General features: G+C 40.6%; 1 protein-coding gene across 12 annotated transcripts in view; it reads left to right on the forward strand.

Annotated features, from left to right (window-relative positions):
• The window catches only part of dmd (dystrophin), a 360279-nt gene that overhangs the window by 103355 nt on the left and 233694 nt on the right, over positions 1-23230 (forward strand). For all 12 annotated transcript variants that reach the window (XM_049569632.1, XM_049569640.1, XM_049569631.1 and 9 more), the window contains one exon: positions 16577-16638. In XM_049569632.1, coding sequence (XP_049425589.1) covers positions 16577-16638 — 62 coding nt within the window. The remainder of the gene's footprint in view (positions 1-16576; positions 16639-23230) is intronic.

Raw genomic sequence — 23230 nt, forward strand, 5'->3', positions numbered from 1 at the left:
GCCGATCATTCGACCAATGAGAATTTGGTTGCACGAGAGCATAGCAACCAAATAATTGACTAGTTGACTAGGAGACTACAGCTCTAGTAAAATCCTCATTTGGTTAGCTGTGTTCAGCCTGGACCGCCATTCTGAGATTGTTCTGTGAATTGTTTTTTTAATAAATAATAAATATAGCAACTTCTTATGAAACCATATCAATTTTAGACTTAAAAGAGCAACTTTTGGTTACACCACACCTACTTTACTTTAAGCCCCACCCCTTTACGGTTTGAACATCGCCCATTTGGAGTATGGATTAAACAGATACAGATAACTGTACTCGCTCATCCCGACACCAGACATTGCTCATGGTAATAATTCATTAAAGGGATAGTGCACCAAAAAATGAAAATTCGGAACTCAGGCTACTGGACGAAGCAGCCGCCGCAGCTCATGAGCCTAACCATCAGCCAGCCGCAGAATACCGGAGTCGAGCACTGGAAACCTGGTGGTGTAGTTGTTTCAAATGCAAAGCAATGCCAACGGATGAGGAAAGTCTTTGCTGCTCAGACTGGGGATTGGTGATGCCTGCACTTGACAATCTGGACATCAGTACTGATGAGACTGCTGCTCTTCAGAGACCGTGCATCACCGATCACCCTGGGCACGCACACGTGAGCACAGAGAAGCAGTCAGAGCTACAGGCTACAGTGAGGCTAAAAACAGAGTTCATATGACGTTTTTCGAAACAACTTTTTGTCGGGCTGCAACACACTTGGATCACTACGGATGAGCAGCATGGAGATACTTTGTGGATTCAATTTTGTGTTCTTGGACGTTAGTCTGGGGCGCCGTCAGCCATTAGGTGTGCTAGCCGCTCCCCCCGCCGGTCTCCGCAAGGGATGTGAGGACTGGTGAAAACTTCACCAGAGCCTCCATCGGCATATGGGTGAGTAGATAATGGCTGAACTTTCATTTTTGGGTGCACTATCCCTTTAACACACAGGGTCCCCAAAGCTTGACATCTTTTTCAATTTTTAATACATTTTTAATGGCGAGATATATTAAATGTACTGTATAAATAAACTCGCCCCTGCAATAAATTGATTTGAGATTCAGTGTGGCTCTCACTGTTTACTCTAAAGTTCGTCTGTTTACTCCAAACTTTGATGAATAAACAGGAGCAGAAATGAGTGTGTGTAGCTAATTTGTTCGGTTTTGCTAAGTTGAATTGTTCTGCGGGGAATTCAAAGCTGTTTGTGGCCACTGGTGTGTACATGTGGATCCAATGTGTGAGGGAACAATTGATATGAACTGAGGGGGAACGACTGGAGAGATCCAGAGAGAAAGGGCCAGGTGGCAGTTAGCCTGGTGCTGCTTTAGCAGGTGTAATGGTTTCAGTTACTTTTGTCTATCAGCAGCTTTGGATTCCTTTTTTTGTGTGTATGTGTGCATGTGTGTCTGGGTGTTTGAGGGGGGTTCAATTTGTTGACATCAACATTTTTACAGAAATAGCAGAAGAATCAAATATTTCTGCTCTGAAGTCATATTTTTCTGCCTTAACTGTTTGGCTGCAGGTCACACACACACACACACACACACACACACACACACACACACACACACACACACACACACACACTCACTCACTTTGTCACGCACCTCTTTGTGTGTCCCGCAGTTAGAGATTGCACCTTCTCCCACATTCTCTGTAATGTTTGCTCACACACTCACACAGGGCCATATGTTTCCATCAGTGGGGGTGTGGATGTAGTAGTCCTTACTCATCCCTCTCTGACACACATCCCCTTTATTTTTTTATTTTTCCTGTGTCACACTCATTTATTACTCTACCTTTCTTTCTTCATCACTTCTTTTTGTCTCCCTCTTTTTCTCCCTTTTTCAGCCATATCTCTTCACTGTCTGTCCACCCCTTCCCCAATTTCTTTGTCCTCTATTCTTCTTCCCTTCTTTTTCCATCTTATTCATTCTCTTTTTCTTTGTCTTTCCTCATTAAAACCAAGATCATCATCATCAAATCAGATCAAAACGTGAAGGAGAGCTATTAACTTTATACCACGGCTGAATCCGTGCACCGTGTTTTTATTGACTGTGATTGTGTCACCTCTACTGGCTTTACTGTCTGTTACCTGTGGGAAGATGGTGGTGGGCATCTCTGCAAGTTTGTTCATACTGTGTTGGTCTCTGTGGTCCTTAATGTCCCTGAAACCTTTTTTTCTTGCCATGGGTAATGGTCTAAGGAATCTGATGGAAAGATTTCTTGGCAAAAGCCCTCAAAAATTAAACATTTTTATATAAACAAATAGACGCGAATGTGCCACATTTGCCTTTACAAGTCATTTAACACAGCAGTAATGACAGCTTGATCGTACGGATTACAAACAACGATGAGAATTCATATCAAGAGGAAATCAAGAGTCATGCTGAGTGGTACGCAGAGAACAACCTGCTACTCAAGGTCAGCAAAACCAAGGAGCTGATTGTTGATTTTAGAAAAAAGGAGATAAAGACAATCACATCAGTGGAGCAAGTGAAGCAGGTGATAAAAACCGCCCAAAACATCATTGGTACCCATCTACAGAAAAAAAAGTTTTGTGTGTAGCAGCATTGGGGTAGCAGCGATGAGTGAGTAGTTGTGAGAATGGGCTGTGATTGGTTTGTGACTGATTAGAAGCAATGATCCAATCAGCTGGCTGTCAACTGGGGCGTAGGATTCCCGTGAACTGCATGAGCTAATGCAAAGCTTCATTTGTATAAAACTCTATTTCCAGTGTTCAGTGTGCTCTCTGTTATAAGCCATCCATTGCTTTCTTTATGTCATCAACTCTCAATATCTGTATAACTTTAGTGGATGGAAAAAATATATAAAATTGCATTGTCTTTTGCCAATTTTATGAAAAATCTGTTAAAATTTGTGCAACATTTGGATGGAAACCCTACTATTGGTGAGGTGAGGTGTCTACAGAGTCTGAAGGATACTAAAAGACCACACTCACCTCATCCACAGCCTGTTCACCCTCCTGTCGTCAGGCAGGTGATACAGAAGTATCTGCTGTGGTGCCACCAGACTACAGAGCAGCTGTTTTTTTCCTTGTGTGGCATTAAGGGACTAGAACTGCAATTTTTGTGCAACCCTGTGTGGTAAAATGAGAATAAATTAACTTGCATTGTGGTAATTTGTGTTTTAGTTACTCTACACATTCCTGACATATATTTTTTCCCACCTAAGAAGATGAACTACACTCTGGCAAGTGTGTATGTTCTAGATTTCCGAGATAAAAACAATGTGGCGTATTGGCAGCTGGTGGACGTGTATTTTAAAAAAATAGAGAGGAGAGTGGAAAGAGTTTCCCCTCTCTGAAGCGCAGTACATTTCTGTCAGCTCATCCCTTCCACAGTTTGTTTTTCTTCTGTTCTCTGGCTGCAGATGATGGGTATCAGCTCTACATTTTGGAGCTTGTAAATGTATTTTTCCTGGACAGCTGCAGGCACACACACACTGACTGACACACACATGCACGCAGCATTATAGCAGTGGTCCGGCCCATCTGTGCCTCTCTAGCTGAGGAGAAAGGGCTGGAGTACATCTGTGGCAGCCGTATTTTAAAATTTAACACACAAACACACTGTACACCCCACATTCCGGCAGAATGATGTGTGTGAAAGTGTGTGCCTTTTTGTGCACCACCAGTACTAGATGAACATAACAGTGTGTATGGCACTAACAAAAACTGAGGCTGACGTTAGTTTGAGTATGTAAGAATGTGTGTGCTTGCCTAAGTGTGTATGGTGCTAATTGACATTGAGGCTGACATAAGCTTGTCATCCATGCCTCTCACTTTCCAATCATCTCCCTCTCTCCTGCTGTCACTTCCTGGTTCCCTCTTTCTCTCCCTTTTTTTGGTCATTTTGTTTCTCCCTCTCTCTCCTTCCTTCTCCTCTTCATCTGCTCCCAGCTCCGCCCTTTCTCCCCGGGCTATCTTCCTCTCTGTCTCCCTTTCTCTCCATCACTTCCTCTCTGTCTCATCTCTCAGTAATGACCTGATCTGATTGGATTTGGTCTCAGATTTCTTCCGTGGCTAATGGCCGTGACCGTTGCTAGGCAGCCTGTGCCAAAACAGCGACAAACATGGCTGTTACGCTGGGCCACGCTGACAACGGAGACGGATCACTTGTTTGCGCTCTTGGGGCTTCTTTGCTTACATTTTTACTGAGCTCCATTAGGACAGGTGACATGACTGTTGAGGTTGGCCTCTGTGATGGAGTTGCCCGGAGTTTATCCATCTATCACACAGAGTGCCAGTCTATTAGAAATACATTTTAGGATGATAAGTACAGATCCTGGATAATCTCCAGGCAGATATGTGACATATAAATGACATTTAACATCAGTCTCAGTTAATTATCATTTCATTTGAATGTGATCTTGGCTCTTCTGCTGAGAATACAGTAGTGCTATGGAAAGGTTTGCCTGCTAGCAGCTGAGCCATAAACATGAATTACAGCGTATTACATACATGATGGAGAAGATTTAATAACGGTATGCTTGAATATAAAATACCACAGGATGACTTCTTATACTTACAAAGATTTATAGCTGTAAGATTAAATAAATCAGGTGCATCACGGCAGCCTTTGCAGGCTAAGAGATACAGAGGCATCACTCCTAGTGTGATGTCAAATGCATAGCAGAAGAGGATTACGTTAACTGTTAGAGAAATGGCCACTAATATATGGAGATTTGTAGTTTAATTTTCAGCGTAACACAACTTTAACTTTAACAATGATCAGGTAGTTGAAGCAAAAAATGCCTGCCAAACACTAGAAGAGCTTGAAAAGACTTTGAAAAGAGTCTGACACCCTCTCACATCTGAAGACAATCTGAGTTTGTAGTCAGACACTATTTGCAAGACTACAATTAGATCCCTTTTGAAATTATTTCCCATCGTGTTCCTTGAAAATATTACGTCAGACTCTCTTTAAGAAATATGATATATTAACAATTCCTTACATATCCACAAAAACACATAACTCGAGAAACACAAGATAAAAGGCGTGACATGTTAGTATTCTAATCAGTTCTGCATCAATAAAGATAAACTGTACTTGCGTACAACTCGCAAACAGTCTTTGTTGGTTAGCCCCGCTGCTTTAGTGGGAGGGGATGGTAGGAATGAGAAGCACACTGTTTAAAAAAAAATGGAGATTTCTAACTAAAATAAGTGCTGGTTGGTGGACCAGTTATACGGCGAATTAAACATTGGCTCTTGTTCACAGTACAAGAGAACTGAGACTGTGTAAGAGCTTGTGCACCTCCCCCAAGTCCCCCCCCCCCCCCCCATGTTTACTGTCCACCTAGTTTGCTGTCTTCTTTTTGGTGCTGAAGAGAGCACAGCTATTGGCTGTTCACAATGTTCACATCATTGAACTTTAGTGTTTGCATGAGCCAAGACTAAAAACTTAATTATTAACCATGTTTAGATTTTTATTTTAAGTCATTTGGTGTAAGGCTGGCATGAGGTTTACTGCAGTGTGGTGGAACTAAACTGTGTGAAAACTTGTTGCGGCGGCCATGCCTCAGGAGTAGAGTGGGTCTTCCACTAATCGGAAGATCAGCAGTCCGATCCCCACGTCCTCCAGTCCATATGTCAAAGTATCCTTGGGCAAGATACTGAACCCCAAATCGCTCCCCAAATGTTCCATGAGTGTGTGTAAATGGTTACTTTGTAGCAGGATGCGCCATGTATAGTAGCCTTGGCCATCTGTGTGTGAAAGGGTGAATGTTACATGTCGTGTTAAAAGGGATTTGAGTGATCCACAGATTAGAAACGCACTATACAAGTGCAGTCCAATTACCATTGCAAATGGGGAAATGTATATGTTCTCAGCAAAGACAGTTTTTCTTGGTGGTCATTTCATTGTGTTTTTGCAGTTATTTTGTATCTCTTCCTGGCTGGTATGTGTTTATTTAGTGACATTTTGCAGGTGAACCCCAGGGAGGCCCCTGACACTTTGGGCCCCTGGGTCTGTGTGCGGTTGGCCTGTTCTATAATCCATCTGTAGTTCCATAGTTAGCATTTTGAAAAGTTCAGGACATGGCATTGACAGTTTCTTGAGCAGCACTGTTTTGTGCCGTAGCAAGGCTGTGTTACATTCTTCCAGAGCTGCAGATTTATTTTAGCCGACAGGTGAACAGACACAGTGACAGACCAGACAATAACTAGGCCATGCTTTAATAGTTTCAGGGCTCCATTACAAACTGTACTATCTGAAACACTACTACAGGCAGTGTGTCCTCTCCGGGGACCTCATTTCTTCAATGCCTGCTGGAGTTCAACATGAAAGCTTTAAATGTGTTGCTGCGATGGCTCAAACAGTAGTTCCTCTCACGTCTATTATCTGCACAGCTGAGAAACCACCACTGGTGTCCATGGCAGTGGTGTGAGACACCCAGCACCCCTCCCTCCCTTTTGTGAAATACTTCTCAAGGCTAACAGCCTTCTTTTTGTCCAAGATCAAAATTATTTAGGAGAATATTACTTCTGCTGTGTCCCTGCTTTATTTTGAGATTTAATATTTTAATATTACATAATCATTTCATTGGATGTTTTTTGTCTTTTGTCTTGTCTTTTTTTTCCCCCCATTTGCAATTTTTATGAGCCAAGACCTTAAGCTTATTTTACTGTTGCACTTTGGTAAGCCATCCTCCACATGAGCGTCTGCTAAATGCCTAAAATGTAAATGGAATGTAATGACTCAAGTTAAAAATGTATTTATGGATTTGTATTTGCTTCCTCTGGAGAGTGCTCTCTTTGTCCTTTTCCATTTTGAAAGCAAAAGCCATTAGGGAAGACAAAAATGATGCCAGTGTTGCTGAAGTGTTCAAACTTTAATCACTTTATTTGTTCTGAACTTTTTTTTTTTTCAGGCAACATGGAGCAGGGAAGATTTTATGTGCAGTTTTATTTATGTGCAGTTTCAAGGGACCAGTGTGTAGGACTATGGGGCATCTATTAGTAGAAATGGTATATAATATGCATATTATTACCTGAAAATAAGAACTCTTGTGTTTTTCTTACCTTAGAATGATCCGTTTATATCTAGATATGGAGGGGGTCCTTTTCCACAGAGACTACCATGGTATTTAACCAGTTGCCCAGGACAGACAAATCAAACAACAGCTCTAGAAAAAGAGCCAAAAGTCAGCCATCGTAGTTGTGCTCCTCGCTAGGCACATATGCTGTGTTCACATGGAATCAGGCAGACGGTAGATGGCACATGAACAACACCTTCTGGACAGCATGGGGAAAACAAATGAACAATCTGACTGAATGGCAGGACGGTAAAATGAAACATGCATGTGCCATGCTGATGCCATATTGTTTACAAAGAATGGCATAAAATAAAACATATTTTGTGTTATTATTTTATGTAGTTACTCTGGCAAAATTCAGATATTGTCCAGATTGTCTGTTTTCTCCTTGTGTGAAGGAGCTACTTAACATCCGGTTGTTATTCTGACACAGAGGACAGGAAAAAAATGTAATATTTTAACTTTAAATGCTAATGCTGTCTACTGTTACCTTGCTGGTATTCTCTGCTGGTCTCACCTAATTTTACTGTCATGCTCTTGTTTACTGATATGATATCTGGTTTGCCGTCTACAAAACATCCAAGTTTTACTCTTTGTCGCATTTTTTTTCTCGCATGAATAATGTTTTGAATATATTCAAAGATAATGGTGTTATTATATTAGCTATTTTATGAACATGTTTGTACTTAGCATTATCATTTAACTTTAGCGAGGCATTTGTCCCAAAAGTTATTGTACCGTTGCCCTCTTATACTGGTGGAAGTTTTTACAATTTACTTAGTTTACTTAATTAAACACTTTTTCCAGAGGATATATAATATTAGAACCCGTGTTTCAATCTGTTTTATAGGGCTAGCATAAATTTTAGCCTCTCTAACAGGCTAACATCATATCATCACTTTGTCTGACATTCACACTTTGTATTTTTTGTACTATTTTATTTAATTGAATATTCTTTTTTGTAGTGTGTTAGGTGTAAAACAATATTTAAAACATATTTAAAGCCTGCCTGAATATGGCAGGCAAACAGTGCTAGCAGCTCTTGCTAATCTACCACAGCTAACAGGCAAACAGACCAATTAGCCTCAATGAATTGATTTCTCTCTCAGGTTTCCCACTTGTCTTTTTTATTTTATTTAAAAATCTCTTGACCTCATATTCTGCCTTGCATTGGGAATGTTTTGGATATATTTAAAATTTATGACCTATAAATGAATGTACATAGCCTGCCTTTTCTGCACTTCCTTTAATAACTGCTTTTACTTCTACTTGTTATTCCGAACTGATGATGCTTTTCTTGAGTCCACATTTTGACCACTCTACCCACCGCTGTGTACCACACAGTTTTTTAGGTTTGGACAAAATCTGCATCCATATTTCATGACTATCAGCTCTGTACTTAGTCGAGGTTAGAGCTCAGATTTTTCTCCTCCTTGTCTTTGTTTTTACAATTGTTTCCCAGGCCTCTGTAGTTTCGCTGTTGACGGGCTCCAGCTGGCTCCCATGATGGATCAAAACAACCTTCCAGTTTCTTTCGCCATCATTAGCTGAGAAACTGATGGGTTGAAAGCACACCCCTTGTTGGATCAAACTCCCACCTAGTTTCACCAGACTCTATTAGCTGGACAGCTGCTTTGATGGGGGCAGCAGCATCTCCGCACTTCCGTTTCCTTTCTTTCGTCACTTGTTTGTCAAGTGCTGAGGTTTGGCAGACGTTAGGTGTGCCGCAGGTCCGGACGCCTGTCTCCTGCTGTCTGACCGTCTAGTTAACTGCAAGTTGTGTTGCCAGCACAGCTTCCTTCGCAGTGGGAGGTGTTCAACTGTTTTCTCGAGGGAACAAAAAACAGTATATTTGGAGATCAATTGAAGAGTTTTGTTCTGAAAAACATGAAGCCCAGTAGGTGTGTAGAGAAATGTTTTGATAAATCTCTTTGACACAAAAGTCATTTGTGCGCTTAAATTACAAAATACTCACTCCGTATACTTACATTACTAAATGACTGTCGGATCAAAAAAATGGAAATTGACAAATGAATTCAACTCATCATATTGTGGAAATTATTCCATTATCTCAGGGCTGCTACACTTAGTTCTTGACTGCACTATAGGATGGCTGGAAACCTATGAGAAAACCTCAGAAACAAACATGACTGTGGGGAAATTGAGTTTCTTGGTGTACAGTTACTCAGAGGGAGACTGTGCAGAGCTTTTAAAACAAACAGGAGAACTGAAGTTGAGTCCTGAAATCAATTAATGGACTAAATGTTTCAGCTCTGATGGATCAGTTTTATCTACTGTTAGGCCAGTGCGCTGCCACAGTTGGTGTCCAGAGTGCTGATCCTGGAGCTGTCCCAGGCACTCACCATCATTCAGTCAGCAGGGTAGAGACCTGCTGGAAAAGTCTCTCATTCCATTTAACTCTTTAACTCACTATCACTTCAGATCCTGTTATCTCTTCACTAAGAAACCACCCAGAGCTATATACGATAAGTATTCTGTATTACCACAAGAAATACTCCTGAATGGTGAAACTAAGAGTTTGTTTTAAGATATTTTCACAAAGCATCTGAGAGCATCTTACAGAGTGAGATGTAAGGATGGACGTCATAAATCATTTGGTCTATAAAGCATCAAAAATAGTGAAAAATGGCCATCACAGTCTTCTAAAGCCCAATATAACATCTTCAAATGTCTGTTTTCCAACCAGCAGAAGCCCCAGGCATTATTATAGTGGCACTAGGGGCAGTCTTTTGCTTTGTATCTTGATGCAGGTGGTCGGCACGTATGTTTAGGCAACAAAACTATTTGGTTAGGGTTGAAAAAAAGATCATGGTTGACATTAGTCAGTCACTCACATGATTAACGACTGACAAAATAAGTCAAAGTTGATTTTTAGTCACACACAGGACACAAACACCGGTTTCCTGAGTAAAAGTCCTGTGCTTGTGGTGCCAATCCACCACCATTCAAGGGGACATTCATGCTCTTAATACTAGGTCCGTTGCTCTGAACGTCTAATAACGCAGATTAACTCACGTTGGAGTTTGTTGAAAGCCCAGTGAGTATCGTACAAGCAGGCACTATTTAAGCGGCATATGTTGCAAAAACCTTTTTGTATCATATTTACTAAAGGTTAGACCAAGTAAATATTCTTAACAGATTCCTTTTCAATGCTTAATGGAAGCCTGAAGTGTCAGGAATCGAGTGACCTTACTCTCCTTAAGCTTATTCTGTTCAAAAGATATGGACTTTTAGAAGCATCTTGAAATCATCCCCCATGATGGGGATGGTTGTAGTAAGTATACATGACGTATTTGACGGTCCTCATCTACCTGACACTCCAGGCTACTGTTACACATTTGAAGCAATCTATTAATGATAGTTTTCGAGGGATTAAAATGAAAGTAAAAAGAGTGACAACCAACCCCCATTCTCCCATACTACTATAGCATTGTTGGACTAATGATGGACAGTAAAATCTAAAAGTAGAACGAGAGATGTTGTCTATTTTATTCCACACATTCTTCTTCCTTGTCAAAACCTGCATTACCCGCAATGCAACTCGAGGACTGACAGTTCAGTCTTCAGATTCTGTTGTGTTATGTTTGTCGTGGCTAATATAGCCTCAAGCCTCTTGCCTCAAGCACAGACGAGGAGCAGGCTACAGTTAGTTTTTCCCTGCCCTACTGGATGCATTCATAAACACGTTTTCCTTCTTTGTCCTTTCCTTGTTACGATATATTATTAGACATATTATGTTATTTTCCCAGCTAGTTCATAGGGAAGGCGCACTCGTATTGAAACAGTGTTGAAGTCGTTCTGTGCTTTTGAAGCGTTCACTTTGTGATGTAAACATGAAAGGAAGGCAGGGCTGAGATACACCGCTCGACATGAACTCAGCGGATTTTCTCAGAGATGTGGGAGCACATTTAGCGAAACTATCTTTTGATCAAGTGGGGGATTGATTCTGCATGCAATAGTAAATGCACAGCGGGCCTATATTTACAGGCTGGTTTGCATTGTATCCTGTTGTCGTCCAAATTCTGTCAACACAAACTGTGACACTGTAATCTTAGTCAAAGAACTGGTGGGTACTTTATCCTCAGAAGATTGTACATGTGTTCCTCAAAGTTTTCTCCAAATCCAGTTAGCTCTAGTTACAGCACAGGCTGCATGATAGTTGAAACACTGCATGTTTAAAGGCTGTTTTCCAGTTTGGCAAAATGATTCTCTGCAGTCACATAGATATTTTTTTAGTTTTGCCTGTGGTCATGGAGACCTGTTTGAGACTGATCCTCCGTCTCCTTTTCAGTCTTTCACTTTGTGTCCTCCAGCTTTCTGTCCTTGCTCTCTCTTTATCCGTTTTAACTTTCCTCTCTCTGCCCTATCAGGCCTTCTCTCCTTTTCTCATGCTGTCTTCTCCACATTTTCTCTCTTCATTTCCCCTCTCCTTACACTCTTTCCTCCTCCTTTTTGTTTCAGGCCTGTTTCATCCTCCTGCGATTTCATTTCCTTCTTTCCTTCGTGTTACCTCTCCACTTGATTTCCTCTCTTACTCTTCTTTCTGACGCCTCTCTGGAACCGAGATTAAGCTCTTAATGTTGCAGCCTCTTTAATGAGATGCATGTGGCTGTGTGCATGCCTCATCATGATGTATCAGTGTTTGTGAGGACGCCGAAGGTTTCAATTGCAGAACAACAGTTTAAATGGACTATTGATTGTGCCTCTCTCTCTGTCAGTCTGTGACGGCTTCCTGCCCTCCCCGCCGGTTCTCACACACTGGCTCATTTTGCCTGACAGCACACACACACACATATATGCAAATTAACACACAGTCTGTCAAACACACAAGGACATGTTAATGTACAGGAGAAAACATCCACGTACTGATGCAGGGAAACTGTCAATCATTTACATTTATACACAAAGACAAATAACCTTTTCGTGTAATTAATTCCACCATGTCCAGTGTATTGTTAAAACTCTGTTGCATTGACATCCAGTGCATTTTACAACTAAATAAATCCACTGCTGATGCTACACTATACACCTGATACTGACTTGTCATCATATCATTAAGCGAAATGGCTGGCTGACTCTCATTTTATGACCCCACAGTTAATTTGCTCACACATCTGTGGAATAATTGTATATACAGGGACATCAATTACCAGGCTACTTAAACCCAATGCAATCATCATATCACCATATGATGAAAACTGAAATAAGACTGTACCGTTACATCCTAAACATGCGCTCAAATGATCAGGAGTCAGGCCAGTTTAAGTATTCTTAGTCTGACAAGTGTCTGTAAATCCAGATGTTGGCTAACGGAATGACAGCTGTCCATTAAGATAACATCATCATCATAATCTCACAAACTACTGGACCTATCAGCCTGATATTTTGTGCACACATTTGACTGTATGCTCAAGAACCTCCTGTGGTTGCGGTGATTCATTATTGTTAAATAACCTGTTTTATTGGCTGTTTTATACAGTCACTGACTACTGACTCCTCATAAGCCACAAGTTTTCAGGAAATCGTCTCCACTAAAACAACAAGCTTTACCAACTGTTGTAGGCAATATTTTGGCCTTCGTTGTGGCTGAAAAAGTGACCTCCATAGCAAAGTTTGGTCTCATTTTGAACCTTGCAGATTAATTCCATACCTGATCCACTAAACTTGGGCATGATACGAGGTGAATAAGTCAACTGATTTTTTATTTATTTATTTATTTTTTTTTCTAATCGTCACCACCCTCTTGATTGTAAGGAAGCTGGGAGGGACAATTCCACCGAGCGCAGGTGCACAGCATTCCGGTTACCGTTGCTTCGCACCTTGATATTTGTTCCAGTGAGAAAGTCAAGTAAGAAAGTAGGCTTATTAGTTAAATTATTTGTTTCCTTGTATGTTCTAGTTGTGTTTATTGTTGTTATTTCCTACTTTGTTGTGCTGTAGCCTACAGGCAAGGTTAATACTGTTAAAAGTCCAGTAATGAATGATATAGATGAAAGATTAGTGGCTGTGTTTTAGTGATGAAAAATACATTCATCCTCACAATGACATCCTATCTTTTATTTCACATACAATGTCTGATAGCAGGACTTGATCTGATCTGTGCAGTGTGCCCTGGCTGCGTAAAAAATAGATGAGACATGTATTTTTATTAGCTTATGGAACACATCTGGGATGCTTTCGGGACGCTTCTGAAATGCGCTGCGCCGCATCTGCTGGAATTACAAGATTTGTCTCGAATGGCCATGATCAGCTCAGGCAGCCACCTGGCAGAGATCTGCACTCTGAGTGCACTTTTCTAGTATTTTTTTTTTGTTAATGCTGAGGTTGAAGAGAGTCTGTCTGACACACTCTCTATGGATGTTAAGTACTATAGGACAAATAGCTTCTCTAATTTAAAGCAGGCCTTTTGTAAGTTAGGCCTGAACTAAGGTTTATGATGCAAGATGAAAACATTTTGTTTCTTTTAGTTTTGTTGTCATGACACACACCACACATTTAAAATATCTTAAAACACTTTGGCTATAAAAGGAACTGTGGATTTCTGGCCTCAGGCACACACACACACACACACACACACACACACACACACCCCCCATCTGAAAATAGTCATTCAACTCACACTTGCAGAACATTGCACTGCATGGGAATACAGACACATACATACACACATACAGAACCACAGACACACACACATAGACACACACACACTGTACATTGATGTGGATGGATTACCTGCTTTAGATGAGATTGTTTGCTACATGCTTCTATTTCATTCATGCTTCACCGCTCGGCGTGCCATTATCTCACATCAGATATATGTGCCTGCACACTTGAGTGTTTGTGTGTATACCTGCGTGTGTGTCCGGCGTCTCACCACAGTGCACTACTCAACGCGGGACCTTTTAATTAAGGGAGAACTTTCATTATCAGCTCCATTAGTCAATGCCTGGGTGGTGTCAACACTCATGCGCGCACACACACACACACACACACACACACACACACACTGATCGAGTACTGTTAGCTGGGCTGGTATAATATTTAACCTGATGTTCTGTTTCAGGATGACGGTGTAATTTATTATCCGTAGTAATGGGAAGTGACCCCATTTCCAGTCAAATGAGAGAGGAGGGGGAGAGATGTTATTATAAGTCATCATGTCGGCATTTGCATTGTAATGCATGTCACAGGCCACACCACGCTGCTCCGCTGCAGAGGAAAAAAACCTCCATAGTGGAGGATAATGTCCCTGCCACATAGGCATCTGTGGAACACCTTATGTAGATTTTAGAGACACAATCCTGCCTTGAAAATCATCATTCAGTATCTCAGTAAACCTGTTCCTGTATCATATATATGTTTTATTGGGGCCTTTATCATTTTAAGTTAGGACAAATGTTTCAGTATCATCATCTTAAAGCCTCCAAATGTTCAAATTTTAACTTCCTGGGAAGATTATGTGCTTTTTAGTTGCTTGTAAAAATTGTGCAACTTCCTTTTAAATCCCTTTGAAAGCCCATGAAACTTGAAAATGCCGTCACGTTGTAAAAGCAGAGCTGTTTTTCTCGGCACCTGAGAAAGTTGACATTTCAGAGAGCAGTGACAGTGGACTGTTAGAAAGCTTCCAAAAACTCGGAAAGTGTTTTCTCACTGATGGCAGACTAATGTTTTGCTGTGTGAATTTTCTGTGTAAAGTGGAGTGTGCCAAATACCAACTGCCAATAAACAAGACTAAGTTACATCAAGACGATGCAAGGGTTGGTTTCATTTTAGTCTCTAACAATCATGGTGAAGTAACTGATAATTAGCTGGAGGATTGCATCAAGAAAAAAATGTTACAACAGCAACAGTGCTGACAGAGCTAACAGTGTTACTCGGGGGTGATCTGGAGGGTTGGCACTATGCTTCTGCAACACTGCTGTCCTGATATTAGCGGTACCTTCCAAATGAGCATGGTGCAGAATGGCAGCAGTTAGTGAGCCAGTAGGATACACACACAACAAACCACAGAGAAACTCAGATTACAACACACACAGAGGTGCAGTAGTGTGACTTTGTGACTCCATTACTCTGCATTATCTTCACACAGAAAACACCAATTTGCTGCTATGTCAATGCTCCGAATGTCACATAACTCTTCTCTAAATGGCGCAACTTAATACATTTGTGAATTAATCTGTGAATTAATTTGTGAAAACTTTAAAATCATGATTTGTTTTGTTTTAATTAAACAGCAAGGCACAACTAATTTCATCAACAACAGCTGAACAGTTTAGAAGTCTTTGAATTTTCAGAACATTTGGCACATAAAAACAGTTTTCTAAGAGTGAGGTTATTGAATATTTGAGAATATGGTTGTATTTTTAATGGGAATTTTTAACAATAAACTAAATCTTGAAGCTTGAAATCTTAAACTATACTGTATATCAGTAAATTTAATACTTTTTTCCCCCAAAATAAGTATTGCAGTATGAGTGAAGTTACCTCTTTCGGGTGTTGCACTTTTTAGACGGTCCCTGCACTCGTCTCACAGCCACACACAGATCAACGTTCCTGCTCAGCTCGGAGGACACCTTGTTTTGATGAAGATTAAGTTGAAGCTTGCTGTTTACCTTACCACTGTTGAAAAGAGGCTTGTTTGTGTTTTAACAGCGTTTCGCTTAATGAGTTATTGATCCGGGAAGTTCAAATTTGTAAATATCTTTACGACTTCACTAAACTCTCCCTGAAGCTGTTAGTGGTACAGAGTAGCAGACACTACCAACCTGCTTTCACCCTTGCATGCAAAGTACAGTTGAGGCTGAAGGAAAGTAAGGGTTTCTGGTACAAACTGACTTTTAAATGTCATATTAGATAATTCTGCGGTGCAGTAAATACTTAATGTAATGGGTTTGATTCCAAAATGAAAGTTGGATACAAAGTAATAATACCTATTCTAACTAAACAGTTCACCAAATTAAAACACATTCAGAAACACCAGCAAATAGGAAACAGTGCCATAGTGACTATGTGATCACTGTAATGATATTTTAATAGTACAGAGGGAGTTGTTCTGTGAGGGCAACAAGTGGAAACAGTGCAGGCTCACTCCAGTTTGTCATGTGATGTGACGGTGAAGGCCTGTAAGTGGCACGCTGATTGATATGATGAGGATGCAATTAGCCCTGAGCAAAATTAGAGGAGCCTCTTATCGTGCTAAGCACCACTCGCGTTTTGTGTGTGTGTGTGTGTGTGTGTGTGTGTTTGAGAGAGACAGAAGCCTGAACTCAGATAGACTGTCAACCAGTCAGTCAGGAAGATTGGAGTCTTGTATGTACTGGTATTTATTAAAGTGGAAATGTGCCCTTTTCATGTTCTCTTTGACTCGCTGCCATACATCTGACATGACACACACAAACACACACACATACACATGTACAGCTCCTTTTTTCTGACTGTCTGTGTTTCTTCTTCCGGCAGATGAAAGAGAAGACGTTCAAAAGAAGACTTTCACAAAATGGGTAAACTCACAGTTGGCTAAGGTAAGACAGCTTCCTGCTTTCTTTCCATTATCCACTCCTTGTACTGTACCTTCTATCGCCTGTCTGCACCAACTGGACTGTGATCGGTTTCTTTCATTTTCAATACTATTTCAGTGTTTCTTGGAACCTCTTTCTCTCTGTCTCTATCTCTTGTTTTAATGGCTGAAGCCCATTGCTTTGAAAATGGACCCTTTGGTTGGAGATACACTTACTTTTAACTACACGTGTGTGTGCACATTATGGCTGCCTTGTGTCACCTGCGTCTGTTTGAAGCATTGGCTGTGCACGTCCTCAATGTTCGCAAGATGTAATACACACACGAACAGTCGGGAGAGTGTTGGCAGAACGAGAGAAAGAAACTAAAGTCAAGATATGCTTTATACATAACACCTATAATGGCGCTGTTGTCACATTTTCTACCATGATCTGTGATCTGCCATGTTTATCATTTACATCATGCAAATCCTGAATTTCTTTACTGTCTATGTTTTCTGGTGTGCCCTCTAGTGAACTCCTAATGTTCAAAAAACTGACCCTGTCTGAAACGCTCTGTTTTAGCACTTGTCTCTTTTAGCCTCCACCCCAAAAAAACCTAGTCTGCTCTGATTGGTCACTGTTTCCAGGTCTTTTACATCTGTGCTCTCTGTGTCTATGTGCTGGTATTGCAGACGCAGAATGACTGTAGTGATACTGTAGCGGCAGTTTCTACCTGTATATGGTATAGCTGTGATGTCACAACTCTACAGAAGTCCTTATGACTCGTTTAAAGGCACAGTTTCTGAATACGGACTGTGTGCCTATGTCTGTAGGTGGAGCGTTTTGACCTGCTTTAATCTGACTTTTTACAGTACGGGACCTTTAATGGAATGAAGCAGGTCTCTGTGTGTGTTATGAGATACTGTCCATCTTGTGGGGTACAATCCATGCACAATGGTGTGGGGGAGCAGGGAGAACACCTACCTGCCTCTTTATTCTGTCTACTTCAATTCCTCTCTCCGTCTTCCTCCCTCCCTCTATTTTGTTTTCATTTATTTTCTCCTCCTATTTTCCAAAGAAAACGAACAGGAGGGAAGGATTTGTTGTTGTTGTTTTTCTTAACCGCTGGCAGCGTCTTCCACCTCCTTTCATCTGGGGCTGTTTTCTGTTCGTCTCTCAGAGTCATGGACAATTTCTGAGGCATTTCCTTTTACGGCTGTGATTCAGACGCACAAACACAAACACACAAAGGTTATTCCTGCCACGTCCATTCTCTCTGGAGAGTGGGTTTGGTAAAGCTAGGATAAAGGGGGCAGGGGAGTGTTGCACATTTTTCACATTCCCCTTTTCCTTGTCATTCTCCATGCTGTATTTGGGATTGTTTTAATGAATATGGATTTCTTGGTTATCTCTTTAGATTTTTGTTGCTTGATCGTTGTCTCCTGCACTTTGTTGTCCTGCAAAACAGTTGCTCAGTCCACCCCCCACCTCCCACCCCAGTAGGGTGGGTGTGGACTTGTTTTGAATGTAACTCTAATTACATTTCAGTGTTTATGTGCCTGTGTTTATTTGTGGCGTATGTGTATTTTGTGCGTGCCGACACATCACTTCTGTCCCTATTTCAAAGTTGATTACAAGGGTGCTAGAGGTGTGCTGTTGCCATGGTGATGGAGACTTAGGTGAGTGCGTGTGCATACAGTTTGTGTGCACGCTGGTGCTCATTTGTGCATGTGTGTGTGTGAGTAAAGCTATTGAAACAAGTCTGATCCAAGGAAGGTGATTAAAGCCAGGAAAAGGACAGACAGGCTGGAGAGGTCTCCTCTCCTTCCTCTTGTCTCCTCTCTTTTCTTCCTCTCCTCATTCCTCTCCTTTTCCTTTCACCCTCTTTCTTCCCTTCCTTCTTTTCTACTTGCTTTTCCTTGCCTTTCATTGCCTTCCCTTCTTCTCTCCCTCTCCTTCCTTCCACTTTCCTGTCTTCCCTCCTCCTATCCTGTCCATCCAGCCTGCCAGATCCCCTCTAACCATAACTAAGAGAAAGTAGGAGGGGGGAAATCTGGCAGTGGGAGTCAAGGAGATAGAAAGAGGGGGATAGAGATACGCAGTAGAGGAAAGGAGAGAGATCCCCTCATCCATCCAAACCCAGCGGAGCATAATGAGTACCCCATCCTAGATAGATGAGTCTCTACGTCTCTCTCTCTTTTTCTCTCGCACACACACACACACACACACATATACACCAGCCTCAGGAGAGTAAGAGGTAGTGAGACAGCAGATGGAAGAAAGTGAGATTATAGGAGAGGAGAAAATGAGAGGAGTAAGGGAAGGAGATGAAGGATGTAGGAAAGAGTGTGGAGAAGCAATAGAGAATGAGTGAGGGGCAAACAAAAGTTCAGACAGGGACAAGAGGGGAGAGCGAACGAGTTATGGCAGGAGGTGGAAGGTATGGTAGCGGCAGGCGTGAGAAATATGGAGAGAAAAAAGCCGGTGAGATGCCTGGCAGTGAAGCCGCGTCGTGTCTGATTTTAGTGTGATTTGCTACTCAGCAAACCATAAAAAGAGGCACTTCAGGAATATATGAGGATCCGTCACCAAGGCAGGAAACTGAGCCTTTTTCTGTTGTTGTTGTTTACCAACCCTAGCTGGTATTTTATTCAAGAGTATCAGATTCCATTCCAGTGCAGGATACACCGCAACATGTCACCTGTAATTTACTTTTCTGACACTTTCATTCCACTTTCAACACACAGATAAGTCTGCCACAGTAACTTCTTTCGTTTGATAATATATTGTCCCAGGAATATCATTTTGAGACCATTTTATGCCACTGGTATAATAATAATAAAATATCCCAGTGATGCAAGTGCACCCTCTCAGCGAGTAATGAAATTTGATTCATAAGAATATTTAGACATTGAAATTAGGATATGAAAAAATATTTAATATATTTTTGAAGAGTAATGAACACCTGTTAATATCTACAAGAAAGTATAAATAACTGTCAGTGGTTGATAAGTGACAATAACTAGCATTGTATCCTACTTATCAGAAATGCCAAGTTTGGAGTGTTTTCATCCGGGTGTTGTTTTTCACTTTAAATTTATAATCAAATATTGTCCATGGGACAAGCCCTGGGTAGCCCTAAACTAAAATGATCGACTTCTTTTATCACAGACTGATATTTACTGAAGAAAGGGAAGATATCTACCAGCTGTGATTGATTGTTCCTTGTCACATTACATGTGTTGTGTGTTGCTGTTGAGCTTTGTTTATCTCAGCACTCAGCCACATTCTACATTAAAAACAATGGATTTTAGGGCGCAAAAAATACTGCATGTGTACAGGCCCCAAAATTACAATTGATGGGCTCGTTGCCAGGGGTTGGCAAGCTAACAACAATCTCTTTGGTACAAAGCGGTGAAGAAACTCTTTGAAAAAAGTTTAATTGATTGGTATTGGTCATTTAGGTGCTTTTTTCCATAAGGACAGAGTGGACAAATAAACTCACATTAGGGAGCCAGGAATGGAGGGAAAGGGTGACAGATGGAGGTGAAGGCAGCACTCGTCCAGTGCCTGGTGTTAATTTCACACCCTGGCTGTCACTGTTTGCTCAGGTCCTCAAAAACTGCCGAATAAATTTGATAGGAGAGGATTTGATAGGGGAGAAGAGGGAGCAGGAGAGGACAAAGAAGCTGAAGAACCAAAAGGAATAGAACAGGAGAGGTGAGATGAGATAAAAGGATTAAGAGCACAGACAGCGGTGAGGAAGGCATAATTTCCTTGTATCAGTATTCCAAGATGCATTGTTATGCTGATGATACAGGCTTAATTTTGTTGAATAACGCTCCCCACATTGCATTACTGATAATTACACAGTACCCAGCCTGATGGTTGTTGTGGGTCATCACTCTGTAGCATTCACATTTAGTGATGTGTTTGTACTACATTGCCATTGTTTTGACATCATCTGTGTTACATTTAAGCCTTTCAGAGGTGGAAAAAAGGACTACAGATTGAAGTGTTGGTCAGTGTTGCTTTGCTCCTGTTTTGTTCCAAAGAAAAGGGACATTTGTCAAGATTTATTAGTAAATCAATGAACTGTTTGAGTGTGTTCATCCACTTACTGACGTGAAAGACCGACATTACATCCGAGGGGCATGGGAGCATTTAACTAGCTTTGCAAACACTGTGAATCTGGAAAGAACCACTATCACACATACAGATTTTTCAGTGCTTTTATTTTTCAACATAATCCCCCTCAAGGGCAACACAATTCAGCGGTGCTGAAGTGTCTTTATCCCAGTGGAAAAGAACTCTTCAGGTTGCTTACTCTCTCTGTCATGCTCGAGTTCTTGTAGCCAGCGTTTGACTGTGGCATATGAAGGGGCTTTGTCATGTAAAGTATTGAGCATATCTTGGTGGATTTCAGATGGTGACATTCCTTTGAGATGGAGATATTTGATAGCGTGATACTCCAATTTGTCCCTTTTCAACAAATCACTGACCACTATTCACTTCAAGAATCTGCAAAAATAAAACAAAAAGAGTTTGAAACATGATCATGGTTAATGATAATAGGGAAAGGTGGTAGATTATAAAAATAATCATTTGGCTTGCCTAGCTACCACCCTTGTATACAGCTAAGGCTAGCTGCTAGTTATCTAACCATAAAGACTGGAAACAGCTACCCTGGCTCTGTCCAAAAATCCAATTATAAACACAGCTAAAGGTAACTTAATAACACCCTATATCTAAGTTGTTGACATTTACAAAAACTTGAAGTTTTAACTTTATAAACATGTGGTTTTCCAGACGGAGAAAAAGAATGAGAACGTTTGAGAGAAAAGACTCTACTGTTTATCAGTGAGATTTATATAGAATTATACTAGAGATTAACCTGTGACTGCTATTTCATATCAACATGGATTCAGTAGATCCACAGACTGCATGTGCAAGACAGTGAGAGAAAGAGAGGTATGACCATGCATGTATCCTCATACAACAGTTCATATACCTAATGGAAATGTACGTACAACGGTTTGTATGATATCTAACAAATTAGTGCCCCACTAATTATTGTTACATTATGTACTTTATATGAAGTTATGTAGGTTATTTTAGAGCAAGTACAGTTCCATAGGTTAGGTTGAGGCAAGTACAGTTACATAGGTTAGGTTAAGGCAAGTAAAGCTATGTAGGTAAGGTTAAGGCTGGTAAAGTTACGTAGGTTAGGTTTAAGAAAGTTAAGTTACATAGATTAGGTTTAGGAATTGTAACGCCTGCCAATGTAATAATGTCCACAAACGTAATAAACCACAAACATAATAAAAATCTGCAGCATTTAATGTAATAAACCCACAAATGTAATAGATTTTCCACAAATGTGATAGCCGCTGCTTACTACAAACGTAACACGCGATTTCCCACAAATGTAATACCTATTACGTTTGCAGGTATTTATTACGTTTGTGGGGAAGTGAAAATCTTTATTGTAATAACTTCCCACAAATGTAAAAATACAATGAATAATGGTCATTGTGGTTGTTGTTTGTTCGTTTGCCTATACCCTACCAATACTACTGACTGGGTGCAAAATCCAGCTGCTGACTCTCCGCTCCACTATCACACAACGGATCCCCCGCCCGCCCGTTATCAATTTGTGATGTAGCCTAGCTAAATAAATAACAAAATGCAATCATTAAAGACTCCTTCTAGACATGTTTCAAGGTTTAGCCTATAAATACTTTTCTTTGAATAACAATGTGACTGATATAGTTTTTCACACACAAAAAGTTAAAGTAGGCCCCTATCTTGTTAAAATCCTTTTCCCTCATTAAAAATTCCATAATCAAGAAATATCCAAATATATGGCATCCGGGGGGATCCGTTGTGTGATAGCACCCACAGTCAGTAGTATTAGTAGGTGTATAGGCAAACAAACAAACAACAACCACAATGACCATTATTCATTGTATTTTTACATTTGTGGGAAGTTATTACAATAAAGATTTTCACTTCCCTACAAACATAATAAATCCCTGCAAACGTAATAGTTATTACATTTGTGGGAAATCGCGTGTTACGTTTGTGGTAGGCAGCGGCTATCACGGTTGTGGAATATTTATTTCATTTGTGGGTTTATTACATTAAATGCTGCAGATTTTTATTATGTTTGTGGTTAATTACGTTTGTGGACATTATTACATTGACAGGGTGTTACAGGAATACAAACATTGTGACATTGTACCTTAGTTTTACATGGGACACACTGAAGCTGAATGAAGATACAGCCATTATTTTATTCACTACCTTTAATATGCTCTTCTTTGACTGCTAGCCTTCTGGCATCCCTAATGAATTATTTCTTTCTTTTGTGTCGAGTCTGAATCAAGCTGTGAAAATTAGGAGCTGTCACACAGCTACAACATCTGAGTGATCCTTTCCCAAGTCAAAACTAGTGTAAACTACTGGAGAGCAGCATGGGAGAAGTGAGGCAGAATTGGTTGCTTGTTCATAACGTGCGATGTGATGATTTAAAGGTCATTGGATGAAGTTAGTTGAAAAGGTGAGTGTGCTTTTTTAAGGGTTTTCTGAATGGCAGCTGTTAGAACTAATTTCC

This window comes from Epinephelus fuscoguttatus, linkage group LG24 (assembly GCF_011397635.1).
Source record: "Epinephelus fuscoguttatus linkage group LG24, E.fuscoguttatus.final_Chr_v1".
Classification (NCBI taxonomy): domain Eukaryota; kingdom Metazoa; phylum Chordata; class Actinopteri; order Perciformes; family Serranidae; genus Epinephelus; species Epinephelus fuscoguttatus.